The sequence below is a fragment of the Ailuropoda melanoleuca genome, chromosome 4 (assembly GCF_002007445.2).
Source record: "Ailuropoda melanoleuca isolate Jingjing chromosome 4, ASM200744v2, whole genome shotgun sequence".
Taxonomy (NCBI): Eukaryota; Metazoa; Chordata; class Mammalia; order Carnivora; family Ursidae; genus Ailuropoda; species Ailuropoda melanoleuca.
In genome coordinates this window covers 29,280,292-29,301,170 of record NC_048221.1, presented here as the reverse complement: position 1 = coordinate 29,301,170, position 20,879 = coordinate 29,280,292, and the positions used below count along the sequence as shown (strand labels likewise).

At 41.0% G+C, this 20,879-nt stretch overlaps 1 protein-coding gene across 1 annotated transcript in view; it reads left to right on the top strand.

The window, feature by feature from the left end:
• Window positions 1-20,879, top strand: part of CADPS (calcium dependent secretion activator) — a 499,023-nt gene that overhangs the window by 404,205 nt on the left and 73,939 nt on the right. Inside the window, 5 exon segments of the mRNA XM_034658585.1 lie at window positions 875-1,031; window positions 1,827-1,968; window positions 10,050-10,196; window positions 13,554-13,709; window positions 17,549-17,696. Coding sequence (XP_034514476.1) covers window positions 875-1,031; window positions 1,827-1,968; window positions 10,050-10,196; window positions 13,554-13,709; window positions 17,549-17,696 — 750 coding nt within the window.

Genomic DNA, 20,879 nt, shown 5'->3' with positions numbered 1-20,879 from the left:
AAAAAAAAAAAAGGGCCTGTTGACACTGCCACTCATTCTGCATGCTCCCTGCCAGAAATGATTAGTCACCATGCATGCATGCCTTTGAATGGCATTCACATCTGGCCTAGTCCGATGTGAATGTTTGCCCCGAGACCCTGCACAATGATTTCCAAGGACCCACGCGCATGAAAATGAGTTACTTCACTGATATTTTTTGGTTTTCAATGTGCATATATGTCCAACCCCCAGAAAAGTAAGTCCTAATCTTACTGAGTGTTTCCTAGCTTCCACCTGATCTTTCCTACAGACAGGATGCAAAACCAGAGGCTCCCTGCTTAAAGAGATTTTGACTCAAACGTTTGGTGACTTGGTATGAAATAGGAATAACATGACCAATGCATAGAGAAATATGAGTTGCTGAGCTTGTATGAGACCATAGGCAATGAAGCCCAGATATGTAGATGTAAGTGAACCCTAATTGTAAATTTTCAAGTTAGACCAGCAGAAAACCCATAAACACAGTGAAGAAACTCCCAAATTCTAATACCTTAGAGCAAGAGCTAGCCAACAACAGTGACAAAGAGCATGACTCCAAACCTACTGGATTATTGTAAATTGAACAGAAGTTCCACGTCTGTCATTTCTACAGCTGCATCCTCGACCAGCAGGTCAGATAAAGACTTTCTGAGGCAGGCTTGGAATGATGAAAAGCATGGCCTTGGGACGCTGAGAGGACCCATTGTATCAAAAATGCTGTTCTTTTTACAATAAAATTACCAAACCCTGCTGATGCACAATTAATCTTGACCAATGAGGGCTTAACCTCACATCTTAGGTCGGAGAGAAAAACTTATCGCCTCTTTGTCTGTTGTTTTTCTGCCAAATTTCAAAGGCCTTCGCGTGGTGGTCAGACTTGATGGTGGAGCATGCCGAGACGTTCCTGTCACTTTTTGCAGTGGACATGGATGCGGCATTAGAGGTGCAGCCCCCAGACACGTGGGACAGTTTTCCACTGTTTCAGCTGCTGAATGATTTTCTCCGTACCGACTGTATGTATTATCTTTGACTGGTTGACTTTCCTAAGTAGCATGCAGATAAACAGACCGCTAAAATGTCTTTGGCCCAGTCAGACTACAAGCTAGTGAAACCTCTTCAGAGTTTTCTTATTGTTTAAAAAAAAAACACCAAGTTTACAGCTGATGGCCCTTCTCTTTCTTCCAACCAATGTCCTGTTGCACCGAAGCCCTCTCTTAACTAGTCAGGAGAACCCAAGAGCAGTGTGATAAGCGATACTCATGCCTGTGTGCTTTATTTGCTTTTGAACAAGCTAATTAACTTAACCTCTTCACATTTTGAAATTTTTATTGAAAGATGTTTTCTAGATGAAAAATAATTTCTAGCTAAATAACACCCCAAGCATTTCAGTATCTTATAGCAACACATAGCCATAAAATAGACCTTCCTTCCAAGAAGAGTGATGAAGGAGGGGAGGGGTACAGAATATTCTTTCTTTCTGCTAATGTCATGGGAGGAGGGGTAGCAGGTACAAGGAGAAAACCTAAAAAATAGTTGTTGGTTATTGTTTTTACTGTTTTTTAAAGAAGCATGATTGTTTTTCCTTTTTAGAAGAATGAAACAAATGGGTAAAATATTTTTGAATTCCATTTTCCTTCCACACAGATCTAATCATGAGCTTTGGTGCTGTTCATGTACTTTTATACCCCCTTTTCTTGCATCCCCTAGAAACAGTGTATTTAATATAGAAGACAGCCCTTTCTGTATGTACGTTGTATGCTGATAAAGCAGCTGTGGGTTCTTACCGAGCTTTTGCTTATCTGTTCTAGATAATTTGTGCAATGGAAAATTTCACAAACACCTGCAAGACCTGTTTGCCCCACTTGTGGTTAGATATGTGGATTTGATGGAGTCCTCAATTGCACAATCCATTCACAGGGGCTTTGAGCGGGAGTCATGGGAACCAGTCAAGTAAGGAAACCTTTTTTGATACCATCGGAGTTTGGGTGCAAATGGCTGGAGAGTCATACAGAAATGGATTAGCGGTGTCTTACAGTTTTTATTGTTAGCATGGACAGAGAGCAAACACTGTACATGTTTCTGGCTGTGATGCTCGTACCGTCCTTGTCCAAAGCAGAGGAGGCGGGAGGAGGTTGAGAAATGTTTTATGAAATGAAATCTTTGTTTTATTGCACAAGATAAAGAAGAAATAAGGGCTATAAACTTGGCTGTGATGTTTATACTGTGTATCTTACTCCAGTGGTGATATCCTTAGGAATTAATGTTTCCCACAGTGTGTTCCATAGGTGTCTAGGCAAGGAGTCAGCAAACTTTTTCCATAAAAGGCCAGATAGGGAATATTTAGCCTTTTCAACTACACAGTCTCTATTGTCACAACTACTCGGCTCTACCGTTGTAGTGAAAAACCAAAAACAGACAAAAGGCGAATGAACAAGTGTTGCTATGTTCCCATAAAACTTTATTTTCAAAAACAGGAGACTGTCCTATGGGCTGTCGTTTGCCATTTCCTGGTCTTGGCCTTTGAGGTACACCTCGAGAGAAGGACTCTATGGCCAGATATGTTTAGAAGACCCCATATACCACACTCATCTACCCCACACTCGTACCTCCTGGAGAACCACAAAGCACATGAGCATATTTGAAAACTCCGAGAACGGAGTCATACAGACCCTTATTTCACTCTGCTTCACCTGGAGTTTCCTAAATGTATTCAGCTACTTTCTTTTTCGGGGGAATATCTATCCTGTAGGACCAATGACAGGAAATCCTGTAGGGTGTGAATTTGGCAATTTCCACAGTTGCTTAGCAAATCTTAGATCCTATTTGAAAATGTCTGGCAGATTCAGTGCCACCTGCGTTCCCCAGCGAGGAGGAGGGGGGCTGTGACTCAGGGCTGCTAGAGGGTCAGTCTCGGGCTCCCCTTCCTAGAGACATAGAAGGCCTCTAGGTGGAGAGAATTTTCTGGTGTGGTTTAAAAAGCTCCAATAAAGCCTGACATTAGCTTTGCCCTGTTAGTCTCTTTTTTCTTTTTCTTTTATGTAAGAAAAGCATTTAATTCTTTCTAGTCCTTTACATCTTTGGGAAGTAACAACCAGTATGGAACAAAATGGGGCTATTTACAGCAGACTTTGAGACACTCCAGAACAAATATTCAAAACCCTTTTCCTCAATTTACAAGACTTGACCTGTACCCTGTCCCTAAGCAGTTCTCTGGATTGAGAGTCTTCCTCTAATATTATACTGCATGACTCTACCTGATAAAGAAATCAGTGCAAAATAGCTTTCTCAGCCACCCCCTCCCCCAACTTCCATGTCTAAGGCACAGGAGAAGTTTCTTGACTTACCCTACTGAAAGCAGGTTAATAGGCAATTGCTCTTCATTTGCAAGCACCAAGAAATTTAAATTTTAGCTTGTTATTCTCAGGTTTATACCATCTCTTAATATGGCCCTGCTGACTTTTAACTCATGAGAATTAAACTGGGTCTCTTAATGACAAAGCACGAACAAGCGACTGTATTTTTTTTTAATGTTCTTTATATTCAAGACAGTTGTGCTGTAGAGAACATCTGAGAAAAGGAAAAGATTCAAACGAGTAATATTCACATTTTCAAAATAGTAATGGTCTTGAAATAGCTTTTACTTGGGTTTAAACGTGGATGCTGCTACTACCAACCACATGGGAGGAAATGATTGGTATCTGTCACTATTTCTTAAAGGCCCTAAAGTTAGGGCCTTGCCCTCCACTCATCAGCCAGAAGGCAAGGCTTCAAAACTCTATGAACTGTTTCCTCGTCTGTAAAACTGATTTTGTAAAGTGTCCCTACTCAATGTCTGAGAATTGTCATGAAGCTCTGTGATAATGTCACCAATGTCATTTTATAATCTGTTAAATTCTTCAAGCAAGTAACTGCTATTCCTCTTGAAGTATTAAATATTCTTGATACCATCAGACATAAAGGAAGAATCAAGATTATTTTCACAATTGGAAGTGTTAGTCAAGGAAAGTTTTGTTGGGGAGTTTTTTTAATGATTAAAAAAATAAAATTTGAACTCTTGGACCAATAATTTAAAGATCTGAAAATTAGTGAAGGATTAATAGTTGTGAATAATAACCTAGGAATGTTTTATGTAGATGTGTTTTTTTTTTCTTAAGTAGCTTTTTGCTGTCCCAAACTGCGCTATTGGTTAGTGACTGTGACTGTAGTCTGTTCAATTCATGGTAAATAGTACATTGCCTTTTAGAGTATGTTGAGGAATTTGAAAGTGCCAACTAAAATGTAAACTAAATTACAGTGCTTCGAAACTACACACATTTTATTAGCTGATTTGTAAACAGAATGTGAATGCTGTGACAGGTGAACAGAATGGCCGGCACAAACCGAAGGGTAAAAAGAACTTGGGGGCGTGCTTTTATGTGCTAAGACAAATGAGTCTCCCTATACTTCCTACCAGGTGAAGAGAAAGTACAAGCTTTTATCTGACCACTAGTGAAGAAGCAGAGATTCACTTTCCTTTTTGGATTTTTTTTCCAAGTCAAGAATGATCTTTTTGTAATGTTTTTTTTAAATTATGCTTACTCAAAAACAAGAAACTGACTTAGATAAATAGATTTAGTTTGCTCAACTTTCTCTACTCCTACATGTGTTCTTCCAGTACATGTACACACGCACACACACGCATACACACATGCATACACACGCATACACACACATCCACGCATAACCTTTCCCTCAAATAATTGTTATACTCAAATACTTCTCTTCTTCCATTTTTCAAAAGTTGTGACTGCAGGCACTTGATTATAGGTAAAATGACTGAGAAATGCATTGTAAAGCTTGCTTCAAGAAAAACTAGCATTCAGAATATTAAAGAAAAATGGCACTCTGGCAAGAAAATGATACTAATATATTGAGCTTGCTAAAAATAGATGAAAAGTATTCTTTATTCTTCAGAATTTCTTATTTCAAAATACAGTCCTATAAAATAAAACAGAGATACAGTCCTTTGGGCTTGATAAAACCAAAGCTACCTGAGAGAAAGGGTCAAATGGCCAAGTCCTATTGCTGCTTTTCTCTAGAAAGGTGGCCACCCATCTCTGTACAGAGAGAAAGGGCAGCTGCATCTCTGTTTCCATTAGGTCAGATAAATTCATGATTAGAAACTCTGTGTATTTGTGGAAAATGTCGTTGCATGGCTTCTAACCACAGCTGAAGATCGTCAGCCTCTCGGAACTAGGCTCAAACTAGAGCCCATAACCCTCTGATGGGTGTCCATCAGGACACGTCATAGGACCATTGCTGGGCAGGTTGTTCACAGCTCTCCCTGTAGCCGTGAATAAAAGCTTTTGGTCCTAACTGACAGTTGGACAACATTTCTATCAGCTTTTTACAGGTGGCTCCTTGTTAGTCAGGTCATCCTGGCCTTCTGTGTGGAAGCAAACTTAAAAAGCACACAGTCCAGAGCTTCCCAGGGCTAGTACCAAGTACCCACTCCACACTACCCTCTCCTTGACAGACTTTCTCTCAATCTCCACTTAAACACCTCCAGGCACAGGGAATCCGTGCTTCATGTTGCCCATTTCAGGTTAGGATGGCTCTGAATGGTTGCACTAAACACTGTTCTCAATATATGCACCCTGAAAAACCTGCTTTTCATTTCTCAAAATGCACTCTATCTCTCTCTGCCTGAGATAGACATATGAAAAGTATTTTTGAAATAACTGTCATTTTCCAGATTGTCAAGGATGTCAATATCTTAATGATAATAAACTATCAGACCAAAGATACCTTAGCAACATGTCGGTGACCTGGTATGAAATATGAAAGTACTAGACTCGGAGGAGTCTGCACCCCTGATTGTGCTACTAACTTGCTGGGTGACTTGGGGAAGTCAGATGACTTTTCCAAGCCTCGTATCCTCCTTTGTAAAACAAGGATTTTTCCATATTTTCCCCCTGACATTTGATCACCACTGCCTCCCTAGCACCTGGGCCTGGGACGCAACAGGTGCTCAATAAATGTTTATTGACTGACATTTATTAAGAAACCATACAGCCTGAAAATTATAAGGATACAATAGGAAAACTATGGGGAGGAGAAAAAGGGTAAGATACAATCCTCTGGTCGGGGTTTTCAATCTGGGTCTGAGCAACATACACACGAGAAAAATGACTTTAAATATTTAACCAATGTACAAATAACATAAAGAGTAATGAGAGCATAGAGTACAAGGGAATGAATCTCCACTGAGGAGTCACAAAGGAAATGGCTTGGAGAGTAAGATAGCCAAAGGGGAAGGATGCTTGGAAAGAGCATGAGCAAACGTAGAAACATGGGGGGAAGTAGGGTATGTGATAGAAACAGCGAATGTTTGAGTTTGGCCAGCACAGATGAGGAGGGAGGTAAGCCATAGGTTGGAAAGATGATTGGGAGGTTCGAAAAGCCCACGAAGTTTAGAACTTTATTCCCCAGGTCACACTTTTCAAACAGGGGCTTTACAGCTCCCAGGCTGGTAAAAATTGATTCTTGGCAGGGCAGAGAGGCAAAAAAAAATTTTACTCATGTTATGTATATGTATAAAGCACAGGTCTACCTAGAGTGCATACACAGTTGTACAGTATATTGGTGGTATTAAATTCTCACGAGGAAGGCAGTTGGGTGCCCGGTGATGCTAATAAATAAAAGGTTGGGAAACACCACTCTAAACTATAGAAAGATATCAGAGAGTGCCACCTCCCCAAGCTAGGGATTAGACCTAAGGATAAGCATGGAGAAAGGCTTAGGGTCCTGAGCACCAAAAGAAGATGTACTATGTACATTCATGCAACAAATGGCTCATAAAGGGGGAGGCATTCTGAATCTCAAAGCTATCCCCATCCAGAAATCTTTGAGAGGACACCCGACCATATCCTCCCTGAATGGAGACACAATCTTGATTAGAATTTATTCCAGAAGTGAGGGATGTCTCTACCTCTAGTCGTTTCATCCATAGGAATGAGGCATGCACGTTTGTGACTTTCATCCATGTGAGAGAGAGCAGATGAGAATTTTTTAATCCAGTTCTCCAGGGATGGGCATTTTTTTTTTAAGATTTTTATTTATTTATTTGACAGAGAGAGAGACACCCAGCGAGAGAGGGAACACAGCAGGGGGAGTGGGAGAGGAAGAAGCAGGCTTTCAGCGGAGGAGCTTGATGTGGGGCTCGATCCCAGAATGCCCAGATCATGCCCTGAGCTGAAGGCAGCCACTTAACAACTGAGCCACCCAGGCGCCCCCAGGGATGGGCATTTGACCTGAATTGGAACTATCCTTTTTTAGCAGAGTCTGCATAGTGAATGAGTCTAATTTTTTAAGTATATTTATTTATTTATTAGCAAAAAATAAATACACTCAACATGGGGCTCAAACCCACAATCCCGAGATCAAGAGTCGCGCGCTCCTCCGACTAAGCCAGGCAGGTGCCCCAGAATGAGTCTAATTTTTAACATATATCAGTTGTTAGGATTGCAATTCACACTTCTTATCCTATGCAGAGATATCCCATTATGATTCTCACAGAGAAGCATGTGATGGACTTGTTTTTAGGTAGTTGCTAAAGGGCCCTCTAAAATAATAATTTGTTATATCCATCAGCAGCTCCTGGAGCCTGATCTGACCTGAGTGCTACTAGAAAATTCTCCCTTTTCACATATATATATTATGCATGGAATTGCCTCTTTGACTATCAATATAAGTTATTAATATCCAAATGAAGTATTAGTAACATTAATAGTTACTAATTATTATTATCTATTATTCTGTTAAACGGAAATAACAAGCATGTTTCAGTCTTTTGAACATAGAGCATTATAGCATGTCGCATGAAGGAAATGTTTCTACATGAGTCCAGCACAGTAGTCCAGCCAAAATGTCATATTTTACAAATACAATATATTTTGGTTAATATAAGTATTTTTCAAATTTGCATATGCAAAACAAAGCTCATTTCTAATTTGTGTACCCACCATCCGCTAATATGTTTAAATTAAGTTGCTTTTGCATACATCTGTATGTTATTCATTCCTAGCTACTTTTAATTTGCTTAGAATTGACATTTTAACTTGCCAGGCTGCCATCTCTAAAGATCTCCTAATTCCTTGATCATTATTCAGTGTGTGTATCATCTAATGATCACATTTGCTTATGTAGGCTTACACATGTCTTCATGGAAATCACCAATGGTTTTGTTACATGGCAGCGTTTAAGTCTGAGAGCCACCAGGGACTGACTTCCGCGGCAGATTCTCTGGTTACACAGAGAAACATCGAAGAAAAAGTTCCATTGTTCCTTCTACGTCATAGTCCTATCTAGCCAATCTCTTGACCATTCCCAGAAGAGCACCCTCTCATCCCACGTAGAGAAGTGTAATCGGCTTTCCCAAAACGTAAAGTGTAAAGAACAAACCTGTGTGACACCTGTTTCCCTTAAGGAAAAGAATGCCAGGTTGGCAATTTTGCATTCTAGGTTTTTCCATCCATATTGCCATTGTGAAAGAGTAACTTGTTTCTGAAGGAAGGCAGGTGTCCGGACTCTCTGTAGGTTCCAGGATTTCTGGCTTATCAGGAGACTTGCCCCGCTAAGCAAGCCCAGAGGCAGCTCCAGCCCTTGCAAGAGTTCTGTTAGTCAAACACAGCTTGCCCGGGGCAGAGCTGCTTTGGCAAAACTTGCTCTTCTGCAAGATCCAAAAAGAAACCCTCAACTCCTCTGCCAAAGTTCTGTCAACTCCACTTAAACAGGAAGGCTCCTCTCAGATGCAGAGTTAGGCTGGGCTCTACCGTGCCAGTGACTTTGGCTGGATGGAACACCCTTAAAATGCCACTACAGAGACACACGGTGCCAGCTCATGGAGTGGTAAATGCCACAGTCCCTCCGCAGAGCTACGCCTGATTCGAGTTGGGGTTTTTGTTTTGTTTTATTTTCTCTCTTTATTCATTAAGTTATCCATCTCTCCATCACATCAGTTGATCCATCTTCATTCAAAAACAAAAAGCGGATGCAGGTCACATTTTTTAACTTTCTGTTAATTTTAACATTTTACAGAAAAATGTGCTGCTTGGTTAACTTTCACAGACTGAACACACCCCTATAACAATCACACAGATAAAGAAACAGAACATCCCCAGCACCTCTAAAGCCCTGCCTTCTTTCTCCCAGTCTCTATCTCACTTCCAAGGGTGATTACTCTAACACAAGACCACATTTGAAATCCACTTATGCTCCAAGAATTTAGAATTCGAGGGGAGTTTGGGATTCTTTTCTTTTCCTAGGTGTCTTTTTGTGTGTGTAAACATTTCTCCATTTTAATTGGACTTAGTTTGGGAGAGGACGTTTCTTTAAGTGTTTTATACAATTATTCAAAGCTAAGCCTTCTTCTTGATACAACTCCTTCATCTTTGCCATCAACTATGACACCCTGTTGCACATACACCTGTCTTCAGAAGTAACAGTTGGAAAGTATGCATTCAAGTGGATGAACTTCTGTATCATGCCTTGTATCTAATATCTGACTTGAGAAATGTGCCTCCATCAAAAATGACTTACGAATGAAAGAAAATGAAAGTACACCACCATTGCTCTCAGTCCCAGCTATTTCCCCAGCAGCCTCAGCTCCACCGATGCCAAGAATTCCATGAACTTCAAGTTCTTAGCATCAGACGAGTTGTAGACTCTCGTGGCAGTGGATTTGGAAACCGAAAGCCCCTCACCCAAGGCGTTTAAATAATGTGATCATTGTGTCTAGGTGTCTTTGAGTTTCCACACTTTTAAGTCACTCTGTGGTTAATTTTTCTCCATTCACTTTTGTCATTTCTGTCTGAATACTGAACCGCACCACAGCTCCCCATCCGTAAGCTGTCTTCTGAAGCGTGTTGCTTGATTTCTCGCTGTCGTCTTGCTGTGGACATAGCCGGTTTATTTACAACTGTCATGTGCTTTTGCCACATCTGCATTGTCACTGTGATGGTATTTTTTCTTTCTGTCTGTTTCTTCCACAGGAGTTTAACCAGTAACCTACCCAATGTGAACCTACCCAATGTGAACCTTCCCAAAGTACCAAATCTACCAGTTAACATCCCTCTAGGCATCCCACAAATGCCTACTTTTTCGGCACCGTCATGGATGGCTGCTATATATGATGCTGAGTGTGTATTCAGTTCACATTAGATCTAATTTAAATTTAAGTGATCTTGGCATGGATATGTATTGTTTATTTCTATACATCCTATATAACAGAGATGGAGATGGATAATTAGACATATTTTGCTGATCATACAGAGACAATATTGTTTATTTCTGGCATGCAGCGTGTTTGTAAGGCGTTTGCTATATATACAGCACTAACAATTTGTCTTACGCCCACTGAACGCTTGAGGACTATGTTTCACTTCCTGAATTCTTTTGCAAAAAAAATCTGCCCATGTTTTGTTTTTTTGTTGTTGCTTTTTTTTTTTTTAATTCAGGTACCATGACTCTAGGAGTTCTTCATTTCAAAAATAGTCCCTGAAACCTCTTTGATAGGCTGTCCAGTCGTCTCTGGCCTGATCCAAATCTAAGAGGGAAGCACACTTACCTAGAAGTTGGGGTTTTCTTTAAATAAAAAATTCCTAGAGACTGTTTAAACCATAAAGCATATTTCTGGTGTCAGCAAATGGCAGGATATAGTAACAGTATGTTCAGGGCTAAATGAAAACTTCTGAATGGATCAAGCCTCAGTAATGTCTATGTTATGTAAAGATACTTTCCAAGGTCATAATGCAATATGGAGCATTGGGATTGAGGTAGCAAGAAGATATCTAAATTTGAGAATGCAGGAGTCAAACAACAAATAACTAAATTTTGCAGTAGCTGTATCATCTGTGGTCTGAGGATAGGGCCATTCTTTACATTCATCCATACAAATGCCGAATGCATGGGATTTGTCTTTTGGGAAGGCCGGGCCGCCCCTATAAAAGCAGCAGCTCAGGGGTCGGGGCTGAGCCGCCACCTCTAGCTTAGGAAGCGAACCCGCTCTCTTTTTTTCCCCATAGCAAGAAGAAGATCCAGCACCCCTAAATTCCACCTCAGGGAAATTAAATTAAAACCATGTGCATGATTTAATAAGTGAAATAGGGTTTAGTGATTCTATACTCTCCTTTGATCCTTTTCTTAGACCACAGCTAATTATAGGCCAGATAAGCTTTTTCTTGAAAGAATAAATTGGCACATTTTCAAAGGGAAGTGTTATTATCAAAGGAATAAAAAATGATCTGAAACTGGCAGTGATGTTTTGAAATCTCGAAATCACATTCATCAAGATGGCCCTCAACATTTTTATTTCTGCAGTGATCCAGCTAGAAACAGGGCATTAAATGACTGCTGTACTTGGCTGCTTCGAAGTTGCCTAACATTTTTAAAAACCTCTGTTCATTCACAAGTTCACAATGAAATCATATAGTCAATGTGTCTGATTCTCTTTTAAAGACAAACCCTCCAAAAATTTATGACTGAAAAAAAATTCTTCTAAAAAAAGTAAATCATATTCATGCTAAGATGACTATATCAAAAGTTAGATTAGGTAGTATCTGTTAAAAATCAAAATAGAAATATCTGAAAGCTTTTCTTACCTTCTTCCATGCATGCTCCGTGGCATTGTTTTTGAAAAGATATGAATCAAGACATTGTAATAAAGCAGATAATGGTCTCCATTCAATTAATTAAGGCATGAGTGGGAACACATTTTGGTAACTGCTCAGCAATCAAAATAATCTTGGTGCTATTGCCTTAACATTAACAGTTTATCTTAAAAATAAAAAGAAAATATTCTTTTCCTCATGTCAAAACTTAATAATAAGCTCTTCAAAGAAAAAAAAAACCCCAGAAGAATTTTTTGAAACTCTGAAACCAGATGGGTGTCAAAATGTTGTTGTAATAAATACCAATTATTGCATTCATATGTACTTAATGATTTAAAACATACAACCATGCAGTTCCAAAACGGGGTTTAGACTAGACAAAGTTGGGGTTTCTTTTTCCCAAGCATAGGATGGGGGTAGGGGGAAGGCTGAACTTTCACAGAGAAACAACGCATCCCCCCACTTCTGAACAGTGCTTACGGCAGGATCTGAATAGAAGGCGTAGATCCTCAATGACCCACCAGGAAATGCCTGATTCTATATCTTTTCATAATTCCAGTTTCCTCCTTTGCCACCTTTCATTTTTAAGGACGTGTTTCCATGTTACCTGCTCCTTCGTGTCAGATACATCTACATACTGACCTCAGACTGGTCTGTCCTTGGAAACATTACCCTGTTGGTCCAGGCCGTAGGCTCCTCCTCGGCATGTTGGGAGTTTGCCCCCTCCCCACCCCACAGTAGCTGTGTTTGCGTTTATGCACTAGCTATATTTCTCTCTGAAGCATTAATTCAATGCAGCTGGCATCTGTCACAATAGAAACACCCACTCTCATCTGTTTCTATAGACGATGTCAGAACAAGTGGTAATGCATGGTGTGTTGGACATTTTATAAATTACCGTGTTAGCATTAGTGGTATGCGAGGAAGGGGGGGTGGGTGGCCACCCCTCAGAGCTCCAAATGGAACTGTTAACCAAAGAGAAAGCCAGCCAGAGAAGGACAAGAGGGTGAGAGATGGAGCATTTCCCATACACAGGCTTTCCGTGGATGCCCCAGGTAAAAGTTTCTTAGATGTCATTGTACAGAAAGGAATCAAGACCAATTTCTCCATCTGTACAGGGGACTGGGTAAGGTGGTGCAATGGTAAAAGAGCTCAGGTTTTGAGCCCTAACGCTTTGCAAATATCCCTTGTTGGCTCATCGCCCCCCACCCCCGCAACTCACCTCGTCCTGGAGCTGCCTATGTAACAGGCTGGTCTATGATAATTGGAGTGAGAACCAAACTGAACAAGAATCTTGGACTCAAGGTATCCAGGTGTACTCGTCTTGATCTGAGTCACCCCAGTTTCTTTCCAGCTCTTCAAGAGAGAAAGCAGGTCCTCGCTCACCACTTTGTTAGCACTGTCCTTTTAAAACTGAAAGTCTTGTGCAATCTCCAAGAGGCCTCCGCTCTGGAAGGGAGCTGGGGAAGTGCATGAAACCCTGAATTTTAATAACTGCATGGTGCCATGTAGTTATTATCCGTTGAAACTTACTTCTCCCTCTGGTTCGTGGCCTTCATCTGAATCATCACATGTGTTAATGTGGTTATTAAAAGAAGGCTGATTTTTACCATACACTGTTCTCCTAGTCATTGTGGGGCAACACCTTTCCTCAGACTTCTCACTGGTCTGGAATAATTGGCCGAACAAAGCAGACTAAGTCATGTATGGTAAAACTCAAAATCTGCCGGTGGAGATGGCCCCCACCTCCACCGCCAACACGCGTCGTTTTGTATGTTGAAGCCACTGTTTGCCTTAAGCCTTCTAGCGCCTACTTGTCTTTGTGTCAGCTTTTCCAGAACCCAAGACCCGTGGGTGACTCTCGTTTTCTAATTTTTATCCTGCCAGTAATGGATCAGGCACTTCAGAAGATCTGTTCTGGAAACTTGATGCCCTTCAGACCTTCATTCGGGACTTGCACTGGCCTGAAGAAGAGTTTGGAAAGCACCTAGAACAACGGCTGAAGCTGATGGCCAGTGACATGATTGAATCTTGTGTCAAAAGGTAAGCCTAGTGGCTGGACAGGCCCTGCACACCTTCCCCACTATACTTTGACTCAGGGAATGGTGGGTGGCCACTGATTGGCCATAATTTGGATTTTTTTTTTTTGGAGAAGGTGATTGCTTGTCTAAGTCTGCTGGAGTGGTAGCCATCCAAGTCTAGCTGCTGTTCACCTGCCCCACATCTGTCCCAAACCCCACACAATATGGTAGCCAGTTTTTTCACTTAGTTCCATGAGGAAAGGATCCATGTCTGTTCTTGTTCTTCTCTGTATCCCTGGTTTCTAGGAGCACCTGACACAAAATATTTACTTAGAAAATATGTGTTTAAGGTATAAGTGTATGCGCGAGGGTTTGGCTAATGGAAAAAAAGAGAAGTACGTGCAGTTCTGGAGCCACGAAATCCAGTACAGGTAGCAGGAAATGAATGCCTTTTCAGAAATGTGAGAAGGATCTCAGCAACATCATTTGTTCACATAATGAACTGTGCACACGCCATGTGCCAACTCTGAGTTTTCCTGCCCCAAATCTAACTAGACATCAGTGAGGGGGCCAGGAGATGTTAAATATCCATTTGGATTTCCTACAAATTGCCTGCTTTGTCGCCTTGGCATATAGGGTTGAGGTGGGAATGCTGCACTAGGAGTTCCCAGGTAGAGTGTTCTGAGAAGGTGAAGAGGAGAAAATGAGAACAATATGCATCCATTCAACGAAGAGTGTTTAGCTCCTCCTACCTGCCAGGCCCAGTGCCACATTCCTGGCGTGCCGTGAAGAATGAGAGACCACATCCCTTCCCTCCTGGAGTATCTAGTTGTGTGTATCAGACACAGAGATGGACTTCCTCTGGTTCAGCATCATGATCATCACCCTGTCTGTCCCCAGACACACATCCACGTTCCTTTTCCAGTTCATAATTGTTCCATTATTTTTCTTCATTCAAAACAAAAAAGAAAGAGAAAAAGAAAGACCACAAGCAGCACAGGCCACTCCAGATCTCCAGATGTTGTGTAGTTTCGTTGATGGATCAGTTGTGAGTGATGGGGGCTGGGTTTGTCTGGGAGTGATCTGAATTTTATATCTTGGAAGAAGAAAAGAGAAGTAATAGCATCAAAACTGGAAACCAAAAGGGCAAAAGAACAATGCAGGCCCAGGCAGGTAAATGTCTCAGCAGGAATTGGGGAAGGAGCTACGTGCTGTGGGGAGTCTGGGCAGGTGTTTGATGGCACTTCTGGAACCTCAAAGTCCTGGTGATCCAAATTTTGCGTTTCGTTCTTTTCTTCCTACTCTTAAAACCAAAGACAGGCCTATTGTTCAAACCCAAGGTCAAAATGTTTCCTTAGAATTTTGAATTCTGTCATTTCCTGTATAGTCTCCATCAGTTTTAGGAAAAGCAACTCTTTTCTTGTAGCCAAACCATCCCACCAAAAACTTCTTATGGGGCAATTCCCCTGTGGTGAAAAATTCTCTCCTGATCTGTACTCAGGGCTGCAGCACGTTAGAATGAACACTTACAGGCTTCCGATCTGTGCACACAGTTATACGAAAAGACGTACGTGCCCTTCTGAGAAGCCAGTCGTTTGAGTAGGAAGTGAGGAGTTGGTGGGGCAAAGATGGGAAGACGTGGATGTGAAAGGTAGACAGTGACTCTTACCCCAAATCTCCGTGGCCAGCCACCTGAAGGAGTGTGAACTCCTTACCAGCAGGGAGCATATCTTACTTGTTTTGAGCTCCTGGCTGGCCAGGTCCCAGTATCATGCTTGGCACATAGTAGCTGTTAAGTAACCTTTTATTAACAGAAGTTGATCAACTGCACATTCACGCTTAACATCAGGTGCTTAAATTTCTTGATGTCCCTTCCAGTTACGGCCCCAGACAAAAGCAGACAACTGCAAATAAAGTGCAGATATCATCCCCCGACCTCCAGATGCAGAGGGTAAAACATGAAAAAGTCCTTGGATGTTTTAAGACATAGAATCTACATGACTAGAACCTAGAGTCTTTGCTTTCCTCTTTGTGACAGAATAAACGGCCATCGTTCTAGAAGGACATCACTGTAAGGACATTATTGCATAGATGTAAATATGCAACATCCAAAAGTCAATCAAGCACTCTTCATTTCCAGCTTTCTGAGAAATCTAAATCATTCATCTGATGGATGTGACAGAGCCTCTAGTCTGTATCAGATACTGTGTTCCACTGAAAGACAGCCCCCTAACCCTGTCCTCAAGGACAGTCAGTTGAATTCAGTGACCTCTCCATCCCTGGTATTTTGCTCCATGAAGCCCTCCCAGTCATATTAATTTTGCATTTGGTTTCCTCTTTTTGCACCCTCCACGGGCAATGCACAGTTCCCCTGTGAAAACAGAAGACGTTTACTCCATTGTAAGGGAATGATGTTGCACTTCCCTTTCTCCAGTTGGGCCGGAACTGGCATGCCAGCCATCAGCACAGGGACCTGTCCAACTCAGTCCCCATCAGACCTCCTTTTCTCCAAAACCAGGAAAGGATGTATTTTCAGTGTAGCTTAAAATGATCATCATGATTAGAAAGCTACTTCAACGCACCGAGGCTTTAGAAGCCAAGATACATTTATCTTGAACATGATCATATAATATATAGGAGTGCTTTAAGGGTTTTTTTTTTTTTAAGTTTTTTTCTTAAGAACTAGGCTTCCAACCTTAGAAATTATACTTGGCTTCCCTGCATGCACTCAGGGTGTGTTAGCAAGCTGGCATCCTTTCCTGAGCTAACTAGCTGTGTGGTCCTCCTCTGCACTGTTAGAAAACTGCTACTAATGCCTCTTGAAGCGGTGCTTTCCTGGTGGCTGCATGATCTCCAGAACCTGACAGCAAACAATACTGAAAAGATGCATTGGGCGAAAGGAGCTTTAATAAAACCACTTACTAACCAGGTGCTTTTCTTTCAAGACATGGGATGATGTGACCCACTTCTCTAAAACCTTTTAAAATATAGCTGGTCCCCTTTACAATGCCGATACCAAGGATTAAATCTCACACCTGTATTACCAGCTGGCCATATCTGACTAGGTTTTTCCTGTGAGCAGTTAGCACGTTGCCGGGATCATAATTTGACCTATGTCAGAATTCTGTCCCATTAAGCTTGTACCATTACACAGTTCTTGAATTGGTAAGTATATTATGCCATTTTCACTTATTAAAGATATATACTCTTGAAAATACAGAGAGAAATATACTCTGATCGCAGAATAATAGACATTGCCAGCAAATATAGAAGTCCCCTGATACCACTCTTCCTAATTTAACTTCCCTCGCCAAAGATACCTATCCTATTTTTTCAGTCTTTAAAGCTATTTAATAACTGGATCTTTTTTTTTTTTACTTCAGTCTCTTTCAAAACCAAAAGAAAAAAAAAAACAATAAATGTCATTTAAGATTTTTTCCCCACCATGAGATTTTGAAGATTAGAAGCTGCTTTTTTGTTTTTTGTTTTTTTAATGAAGTGATTCAAGGTAGGCAGTTGCCAATGTGAGAGAACTTACATATGCTATAATGCTATAATTGGGTTTTTGTTAATTCATTCTCCTGCAATTAGGGATCTCCATAGCATGTAAACTATAGACAGAAATACGCTGAGCTACAGGTGTTCCGTGTACCGCCGAGAAAGGGAGGGTTTCCGTGGCTGTCTCCGTGAATAGGCCTTCCTTAGTTGGGAAAGTCATTTTTAAAAGAACACATGTGAAGTCATTGTCGATTGAAACTGATTACAGCCTTCAATTTTCTTTTTCACTGACCTCTCAGAAAATGTCTCCTCCACCTGCTGCCATGAATGCTGAATTGGTCTTTTCCTACTTTGTTTTAATAGAACCAGGATTGCATTTGAAGTTAAGCTGCAAAAAACCAGTCGATCAACAGATTTTCGAGTCCCACAGTCAATATGCACCATGTTTAATGTTATGGTTGATGCCAAAGCTCAATCAACAAAACTTTGCAGCATGGAAATGGGCCAAGAGGTAAAAAAAAAAAAAATACAGATTTTTTCCCCCTCCATTGATCATGTAAAAGAAAACTTCACAAATTCCTTCCATCTACACTAGTCTGCTAGTTTCAGAAATATCCTTCTAACATTTGTGGATTAAGCTACAGATGAATGTTTGGTATCCGTTTGTTAAGTAAATTTCTAAGGCATGTCCTAATGAGAATGCCCGTCACTTGAAAGTGATTCTTGGCTGGAGTTGGGGTGGCCGTAAAGTTCCTTCAAGTCAAAAAACGTGCGATGACCTTATTTATTAGGCTGGTATCTCAAATGGATCTGTATGCCAGAGGGCAAGTCATTTTCACATTTGAAGTGCATTTTATCACTTTGAACATCTGGACCGCAGGAGGGCTCTCTTTCTTGCATCAAGCAACCTCCAGGATATATAATGCATCACCCTGCTACCCTATCCCCAGCCAGCAGGTTCTGAATTTTTAAGAAATCACAGACTTCCCAGTTTCCTTAGTTTGAGTTGATTGTGAATCTTCCCTGACCAAAAGGTTAGTCCTTTGCTAAGTTTCCAATTCAAAAGTGGTATTTAAAATGTAAAGGAGAAAGAAGCAGCAACTCGGGCTTGATTAAAGACTATCATGATCATTTTTCTCCGATGGCCTCAAGCCAACTAGATATTCATATACCAATTTAGAATTAATTCAGAAACATTTCTGGCAACTCTCGTGTTGTTGCCAATTGGCATAAATTGCTCCTAAATCAGATCTTTCGATACCAGCCTTACATGCTCAGAATTCTTACTAAATTATATTTGCTCCTTATTCGTTATTTATTTTCTCTTATCGGCACCTTCCATTTTTAAATGTGGGTTGGTGGTGTTCTCTTCCTGGCAACATCATCTCCAACCTTCTTTCCCCACTAATCGGCTTCCTCAGCCACCCCTATTAGTGTTTGCTCCCGACTGACTTTCTTTAGAGGGACATTTGCTCAGGGGTCATGTTCTGGGCACTAGGGGCAGATGCAGGGGGCCCTCGGTTCTCTTTCACGGCTCCATGTGCTGCATGTGAGTGACCTAGAGCAGTGGTTCTCAAGATTTCAGTGAGCATCAGACTCATCTAGAGAGCTTCTCAAAACCAAGATTGTTGGGTCTCACCCCAAGGGTGTCCGAAAGGTCCGGGGTGTGTTCCAAGAATTTGCATTTCTAACCAATTCCCCAGTGATGCTGATGCTGATGTGGCCTGGAGACCACAGTTTGAGAATCATTGGCGTGGAGCCTCAGTATCCAAAAAGGAATTAAGATTAGGACTCACAGCTGAAGGACAGCCCCCTGAGAAAGGCTCAGGTGTGGTGTTCAGCCACCAGGGTTCTTACCCCGGCTGTGCTGGAAATGAGCTGGGCCTTAGTTTTCTCATCTGTAAAATGATAGCACTATTCTAACTTAATTCAGGCTATTTTGGCCTGCAGTATCAGTTCTTCAGACCCTACCAAGAAGACCAGCATGTGAAATAAATAAAATGAGAGCTGCTCTGGATAGAGTGAAGGGCAGGGAGTCAAGGAAGAGGGGCCCCGTGCTCAAGCTACCATGTTCCTTTCCACCTCTGCATTTCTTCGCTGTCCACCTGAAGTCTCTTGGGCTTCACAGAACCCACTTGAAAAACCCTGCTTTTGGTGATCTCTAATATTCATTAAGATCCTTTTGAATTCAGACTTTCCAAAATTCTATCCCTCCTGAATTTTTCTCCCCTTGAGCTCTTTTTTTAAAAAATTGAGATGTCATTCACATGCCATAAAATGCACCCTTTTAAAATGTACAATTCAGTAGTTTTTGGTATATTCACAAAGCTGTGCAACCATCACCACAATCAATTGCAAGACTCTTCCACCACCCTAAAAAGAAACCTGACCTATGAATAATAATTCCCAAACCCTCCCTTCCCAGCCTTGGGCAGCCACCACCCTACTTTCTGTCTCTAAGGACTTGCCTATTCTGAACATTTCATATAAATGGAATCTTATGTGGCCTTTTGTGACTGGTTTCTTTCATATGACATCATGTTTTCAAGATTCATGTTGTCACATGTATCAGCACTTTGTTCCTTTTTGTACTGAGTAGTATTTTATTATATGGCTCTACCACATCTTATTTATCAGTTCATCAGTTGATAGACATTTGAGTTGTTTCCACTTTGTAGCTACTCCAAGTAATACTGCCATGAGCATTCATGTTCATCTGGACCTATGTTTTCATGTGGGCCTATGTTTTCAACTCTTGCTAGGTCATATGGTCACCCTATGTTTAGCTTTTTGAGGAACTGCCAAACTACAACTTAGCCAATACTTCTTATTATCTGTTTTCTTATAGCCGCCCTCGTGTGTGTACAGTGTATCTCACCGTGATTTTGTTTGCAGTGTTGTTGGCCATCTTTTTATGTGGCTGTTGACCATTTGTAAATCTTCTTTGAAGAAATGTCTGTTTAAATCCTTTGCTCATTTAAAAAATTAAATTGTCTTTTTATTATTTAGCTGAAAGAGTTCTATATGTATTGTGGATACTAGACCATTATCATATATATGACTTGCAACTATTTTCTCCCATTCTGCCAGTTGTCTTTTTCACTTTCTTGGTAGATTCCTTAAAACACAATCATTTTTTTTTTAAGTTTGATGGAGTCCAGTTTATCTCTTTCCCTTGGAGCTTCCCAAGATGTTCTTTTCAACTGAGTTCCACAAGGCTGACAGCATTCCAGGATGAGGAAGACTTGTTGCACAGGGACTGTCCTCCTTTCCCCTCAGCAGCTCTTACAGTCCCTCTTCAGATTGACTCAATTGTGGCCATATTTAAAGAATTCCCACATACCTAGTCAGATGCTAAGCAATCCTTCCAAACAAGCCAAGTCATTCTGATCTGAACTTCTTTCTTTTTGAACTGGGGTTTGGGGAGAGTAGTGGGAGTTGGGTGGCAAGGGTTACTGTCACAGACTCCACTGAAAATTTGATGGAATTTAAGGAACCAATGCCCAGGGGAAAAAATACTTTCCCACAATTTTGCATTTCATGTTGACCTGTGGACCTTGTTAGGCCAGACTGTAGTCCCTAGCTGGAGATCTATGATGAAAAATAGCAAGTTGATTTTGTCACAAGGGGATCCTGCTCTTATCTTTACCACTTATCACTTCTGTGCTACAGTAGAATGACCTTGGCTTAAACT